The sequence below is a fragment of the Magnolia sinica genome, chromosome 13 (assembly GCF_029962835.1).
Source record: "Magnolia sinica isolate HGM2019 chromosome 13, MsV1, whole genome shotgun sequence".
Taxonomy (NCBI): domain Eukaryota; kingdom Viridiplantae; phylum Streptophyta; class Magnoliopsida; order Magnoliales; family Magnoliaceae; genus Magnolia; species Magnolia sinica.
Window position 1 is genome coordinate 71,496,151 of NC_080585.1, and position 7,386 is coordinate 71,503,536.

Here is a 7,386-nt window from a genome sequence, read left to right on the forward strand (position 1 = left end):
AGATCATGCAGGCATCTTCCATCCATCCAGACGCAGATTGGACACCAAATGCGCGTGGTATGGAATACACCTCCGACCTCAGTGGTGTGTTGACTTGGTAAAGTCCTGCAGGCCCATCATGATGTATATGTTATATACGCAGTATCTATCATTCTTATAAAAATGAAGCAGATCGATCCAAAGTTCAAGTAGACCACGCTTCAGAAAGCAGTGGGGATTGAACGCCAACATTAGAAAATTTCTTGGTGACCATAGAAGTTTTAGATATGGCTGTGTTTTCCATTCATCCAGGTCAGTGTGACCTTTTGAACAGGCTGGATGCCGGGCCCACTCGACAGATCTCTTTAGATCACACGCCTTCTTCAGTATCATAATCCATCTAATTTTGTCTTCTTTATTTTTTTTTTTCCTTTTTTTTTTCATTGGATTTGTACCCCTTTTAACTTCTATCGAAGCCAAATAATATATATATATATATATATATATATATATATATATATATATATATATATATATATGAAAAAAAATGGACACACTGATAGGACAACATTCGACACCGGGATTTATTATAATGGAATGAAGATTAACAAAATGGAAAGAGAAGTCAAAATGAGCTCCCCTATTGCCTTTTCATGTGTTTACGTTAAGCAGACACACGTAGAGAGTGCATGATCAAACCCCTCAAACCTTAAATATAGCAAGCGATTACAATGATAAATCCATTTATATACTTAATCAAACATGTAAATACCAAAACATATGTGTGATCCACCCATTAGTGGGTCGGGTACACATGCGCTGGCAATCGAGGCGTAGCATGCGCATGTAGCGCCTTAGCAAGGAAGAGGTCGTTGGTTGACTCAGTTAGGTCGATGCTCAATTCACCTTGTGGCACGCTCCAAGTGAACCCTTGTAGAAGCCTAGCCAACAACATGACGGTCATTGCTGACCCAAGTGGGGCCCCCATGCACCCGCGCCGACCCGTGCTGAATGAGATGAACCGTAGTTCTGTCTCAATTAACTCAACTTCACCGGACCCATCCTTCAGGTGCCGCTCTGGTTTAAACTTGAGTGGGTCATCCCAGACTTTAGGGTTTCGCCCAAGTCCTGTTCGACTGAGAATAACGTGGCTGCCCTTCGGGATGAAGTAGCCTGCCACTGTGGCGTCAGCGGTGGCCACATGTGGGAGGTTAAAGGGTGCAATCGGATGGATCCGAAATGCTTCCCGAGCACATGCCTTAACGTAGTTGAGTTGAGGGAAATCAGACTCTTGAACTAGTTTGTCCTTCCCCACTACTCTATCCAATTCCTCCACTGCTTTCTTAAGAACATCTGGTTGGTTGAGCATCTCTGCCATGGCCCACTCGACTGCATTGGATGGGTTGTCTACAGATGCATAGATCAAGTCCTGCAAGATCAAAAATTAAATTACGATTACATGGATATATTTTTTTTCTTCTAATTTTAATATCTGGAGATAAAAAGGTTTGCATGTTTATACGTTGTTCGAACAACTAAACATGATTACTTAATTTGGTAGAGCCATCTCTCCAGGGAACGTGTTGCAAGGTGATTGTATCGACTGGGTCCAACCATATACTGGTACATATTAAAAATAAAACCCTAATCATTGGAAGCAGATTTTCTGTGGCACCTGCCATAGGGGGAGACCCACGCCTCACCCAAGACGGCGCAGCCCTTACCGTGGGGCCCACCTTGGTGTATCTATTCTATATCAATGCCTTCCATCTTTTTTTCTTTTCTTTTTTTTTTTTCAGATCGTTTTAGTGTATGATTAAAAAAAATGAAGCAGATCCAATTATCAAGTGGACCATACCATCTGAAACAGTGGTGATTGAACATTAATGGGCCATAAGTTTTGGATGAAGCTGATATTTGTGTTTTTCCCTTCATCCAAGCTTACGTGATCTTATCAACAGATTGGATGGCAAAATAAATCCTACAGAAACATTAAGGTTCGCCCCAACCAGTTTTTAATGGTATGTAGGGCATTCAATCACTATTGTTTCCTAGAGTATGGTCCACCTGAGATTTGGATCTTCATTTTTGGGATTATGTCCTAAAATGATATGGAAAAATGGTTGGACGGCATGGATATAAAATAGATATATGAAGTGGGCCCCACAGTAGAGACCACATCATCTTAGGTGAGGTCAGGGTTTCACCTAATCTGCTCCCCACCACAAGGATATCCCATGGCAAAAGATGGCCGAAGCTTTGTGGGGTCTACTAAAGTGTACATGTTTTATCCAGAGTGGAACATGAACCAAGCTGTCTCGGTTAACTCACTCGATTGGGCTCTAATAAGCCCAACTCGGCTCTACTTGAAGCTGGGTTTAGGTCGAGGAGAGATGATATTTTGAGCTTGAAATCCTTTCGAGTCAAGCTCAAGTTAACCTAACTTCAGCTCGACTCGAGCTTGACTTGGTTTGGCTTGGCTCGATTTGGCTTGAGTTTTATATATATATATATATATAACTTAATTAATATGTTATATTATATATAACACAAAAAATAAAAATAAAAATAAAAAACTCCCCTGTGCAAAATCTAGATAGAAAACAATGGACTTGAAAGCTCCATCTTGAACTCGACTGGAGTTGATCGGGGCTGCCTACCGAACCAAGCTAAGCTAGCCAATCATTCTCGAGGACTGAGCCGAGTTGAACTCGAGCTAGAATAGGCTGAGATCCGCTCAATTCGGCTCATATACAGCTCTAGTTTTATCTATGCTATCCATCTATCTTTTTTCTTTTCTTTTTTTCAGCTTATTTTATGGCAAACCGCATAAAATAGTGGAGAATATATGAACGCCTACCAATGAAAACCTCCTTGGGGCTACAAAAGTTTTGGATCAAGCTTATATGCCTACCAATGAAAACTTCCTCAGGGCCACAAAAGTTTTGGATCAAGCTTATATTCATGTTTTCCCTTCATCCAGGTCCATGTGACCTTATGAACAGTTTGGATGGCAAATAAAACATTACAGTGCGCCCTAGGATGTTTTCAACGGTCAGCATTCAATCCCACTGTTTTCTGTGGTATGGTCCACTTGAACTTCGAATCTGCATCAGTTTTGAGATCATCTCTTAAAATGAGCTGGAAATGGATTGCACGGATAAAACACATGCATCAAGGTGGGCCCCACAGAGTTTGGACCATGTCGTGCCACATGCATATCGCTTGGCGGGTGCCACAGGCAATCCACTTATCTATTCATGATAAATGCCCCGGTCCTCTCTGGGCACTATAAGTTAAAGTGCTCCTAGTTGCTTCAGACACCCAATCAATTGATCCAGCCTGTTTCTTAGGTCGAAGGCACATTTCATGGGCTACCTTGAAAACATCAAGTAAATACGACAAATATTAACCTTTTGATGGAAGGCTTTAATTTATTATTATTATTATTTTGGAACCTTGGTATTATATGTCATGATACTCACAAAAACTGTACACAGCCAGGATAGACATTCAGGCACCCCACCCAGAAAAAGGGAGGAGGGGCGCCTATCATATGATAAGCATCTACAAAAGAGCCCCCAGATGCAAGTTAAACTATCACCGATGGCCTTAACTATGGACGGTCAAGATTGTTTACACAAAATAGGTTTAAGCAACTATTTAATTCATCTATTTTTTGGGGGAACTTATGGATTGCTTATGATTCTAAAGAATCACTTTTATAAGGTAATTGTAGCCATCCCAGCCATCCATGGACTAAAAAAAAACGGATGGCCGTAGAAAATAAGACCAAATCATGAATGAATTGGATCACCCGATAAGTGTGATTTTGGCATAGTAGGATATGAAATATGTTTGAAACTTAATGGACAGTTCGGATCGATTGATTGGAGTTGTAATGCTCCATCCACAATGGGACCCACAATTCGGACTATCTGGTTAAACATGAATGTATGCCATTTAATTTGTATGGTGTAGCTGTTAAAATTTATAGCAATTGCACATTTTAGTTTAGCCCCTTAGCTAAAAGAGCAAAGATCATAGCAAAATATAGTGTGATTCATATAAACATTTCTGTTCAAGATAACCCATTTCATGACTGCACAGACTTCATAAGCAGAGTAATTAGGTAGAAAAGACGATTGTGGATGTTAAAATCATACCGCTGATTGCGCTTTTATCTCTTCTGTTGTTAGCAATGGCCGTCCATCGGAGTCTGTGATCGATATCAGAACGTCGAGAAGGTCCTCAGGCTCCTTTTTGAGGGGCCCACCTACACAATCTCTCCATTTCTTGATCCGCTCATCGATTATTGGTTCATGATACTCATTAACAATCTTAATAGCCTTCTTCATCATCTTTTCATGCCCATCCATATCCAAGCATCTCAGACGGGGTATGTAATCTGAGACAGAGAAAGCATAGAGAAGAGATAGAACATTGAAAAGGGCCTCAACGTGTTCTTCTTCTTCTACGCCTGGGCCACCATCAGTGCAACCAACCCCAAAATATCTTTTGTTGAACATCAATTTCCTTATGACATTACCACTATATTGTCGAACGGCGGTCCTTACATTGATCACTGCACCCGACTCAGATCTGCGATCAATGCTCATGCACTGATTGTAGAGGTACCGGATGAGGTTATCAGCTTCTTCAATTCTTTTATCATGTAGCCATCGGAGTCTTGCCGCGCTCAAAACCTCAGAAGCTACCACCCTTCTCATCTTCTTCCATTGATCGCCCAATGGTGCAACCGCAACAGAGAGGAATCCACGGCTAGAGTATTCAGTGCCCATGGTGAGAGGTCTTGACGCGAAGACTGCATCCTGCTTCTTTAGAAACTCGCGGGCGATCTCCGGGCATGTGACAGGGATAACATGTGTACTCCCTAATCGAATACATGCAATGTCAGTGTTCATCTCCTTCATGAGACCTAGGATCCATCGGAATGCTGGTTTCTTGAACAACAGCTCTGGGATGCTCCCCACGATGGGCCAAGATTCTGGGCCAGGGGGAAGGGGGTGCATTGCGTGTTTTTTACGAGTTTCAGATCGGAATTGAAGGAGAAAGAAGAGGGTTGCCAGGATGAGAAGCACAGTGGTGGGGTATGTTGGGCTCTGCAGGATCCCAGTGAGGCCGATCATGGCCCCATCATGGGCGGCCCACCGGAGGGTGAGCAAGGACGAGGAGATGGTGGAAGTGTTGTTCTTCATGGCTGAGAGAGAGAGAGAGAGAGAGAGAGAGAGAGAGAGAGAGAGAGAGAGATGCCCTAGAAAAGGTGGCGATGCATGCACTAGAAATATGAGTCGGAAGGAGACAAGGAGGGAAGGGTTGATTGGAGAATATTTATGTATAGAGTAGGATGGCCGCGGTGTGAGACTACACGGACTTCACGTGAGAGGAGAAAAACGTGGGGGGATATGAATGGCATATACTTTCAAGTCAAGGTTATAAATGGGAATGCATGCTTTTGGATTTTGGGTCACGTTGGCAGCATGAAATCCGTGGGTTGGGTTTTGAGTGCGAGACTCTTCGTCAAGGTAGGGAGAGAACCACGAGTGGCCACTTGATGACGTGAGATTTTGAGTTCTGCTCTCGCCAAATGGTCTAACCTGATGCACGTACAGGGTGAGGCCCACGTGATAAATGGCTCGGATCTCTCACACACAAGTAGGTTCCGCGTGCCTACGTCAGGCGCTTGTTGGTCAGATGCGGCCTTTTCACCGGGTGGTCTTGCGATTACACGGGGATTCTACCTCTGTCCGCTTGTCGGCCAGTTTCACACAGACTCACACGGTGAGGCGCACGGGATGATTGACTCTACTCGTGGGACTCGTTTAGACTCTACTCAAACCGAAATGAATGGGTAAGTCGGTCTGAACCGAGTAGGATTCGCCCAATCCCAACTCAAGCTGTGTTGAGTTCGAGTTACCCAATAGCTTGATCCAACTTGACCCGAAACTCAATCTAGTCAGACTCTATTCGATCCAAAACTGAATCAACTCAGATTCAGATTCGCACACATGTTTGTGTATGTGTGTGCGTGTGTGTGTGTGTATATATATATAATAATAATAAAATTTTTGTTTTTAAGTATCTTTAACCTTATATGTTGCATCCGAAGACGACTACAACCCAATACCAAACTCTCTCCCTTCTTCATCCTCCTCTTCGAAGTTCAACAACCACCCACATCCTCTCTCTCTCCCCTCAACTCTCTCCCTCCCTCGGCAACCACCCACCACCATCACCACCTCTCTCTCTCTCGGATCGGTTCAGGCATGCTGGACTCTGGACTGAGTCAAGTCAAGTTCGGGTCAAGCCTATTTCAAAATCGAATCGAGTTAGGTCAGCCCTAACTCGGACCGACTTAACTCGATGCCCATCTCTAGGCGCATCTAATCAAGGGCCTGGGTCTCACACGTAGGACGTCGTTTGGCTACTTACCCCATCACCAACCAGCTAACTTTATCAAAGCTCGGTGAGCCTCACCATGACGCATATGTTTTATCCACTCCGTTCATCCATTTTTCCAGCTCATTTTGGGCAAAAGCCTAAAAATAGGTGGATCCAAATCTCAAGTGGACCACACTTTAGGAACAGTGGGATTGAACGCTTATCGTTGAAAAGTTTTTGGGGGTCACAGAAGTTTTGGATCAAGATGATTATTGTGTTTTCCTTTCATCCACGTTTGTGTGACCTGATCAACTGGCTGGATGGAAAATAAACATTACAATTTTCCACTTGAGATTTGGTGGAAATTCAGTCAACACTTTTTTCCTGTGGTGTGGTCCACCTGTGATTTTGATCTGCCTCAATTTTGGGCTCATGCCCTATAATGAGCTGGAAAAATAGATGGACGGTATGGATAAAATAGAAACACCATGGTAGGCCCACAGAGCTTTGACACCGTTACGTGGCTGGTGATGGAGTAATTAGCCAATCCGCGTCCAATGCCAGGTGAAAATCAGTCTATTCCGGTCATCGGATTGCAGCGTCGGTAACGAGTTGGCTACTGAAAATGCTATGTGAACCCCGCATGGTATATGTGTGTTTTATCCAATTAGTTCATCTATTTTTCATCATCATAGATCATGAAACGAAAAATGAAAGAGATCCAAATTTCTAGTGGACCACACCACAAGAAAATAATGGCCACAGAATACTAACCATTAAAAACTTCCTAGGGCTCACTGTAATGTTTATTTGTCATCCAACCTATTGATTAGGTCATGAACACCTGGATGAATGGAAAATACTAATACCAACTTAATCTAAAACTTTTGTAGCCCTAAAAGAAGTTTTTAATGATTTGTGTTCAATCACCACTCTTTCCGGTGGTGTGGTCCATATGAGAATTGGACATGCCTAATTTTTAGGCTGATACTGTAAAATAGTCAG

General features: G+C 42.9%; 1 protein-coding gene across 1 annotated transcript; it reads right to left on the minus strand.

Annotated features, from left to right (window-relative positions):
* Positions 1–541: 541 nt before the first annotated feature.
* LOC131223853 (phenylalanine N-monooxygenase-like) lies at positions 542–5,267 on the minus strand. The gene is made up of 2 exons (XM_058219379.1): positions 4,146–5,267; positions 542–1,408 (listed from the first exon to the last, which is right to left on the minus strand). Exons 1-2 carry the CDS (start codon positions 5,196–5,198, stop codon positions 776–778), a joined length of 1,686 nt encoding a protein of 561 aa, XP_058075362.1. The 5' UTR covers positions 5,199–5,267; the 3' UTR covers positions 542–775.
* Between the last annotated feature and the right edge of the window lie 2,119 nt (positions 5,268–7,386).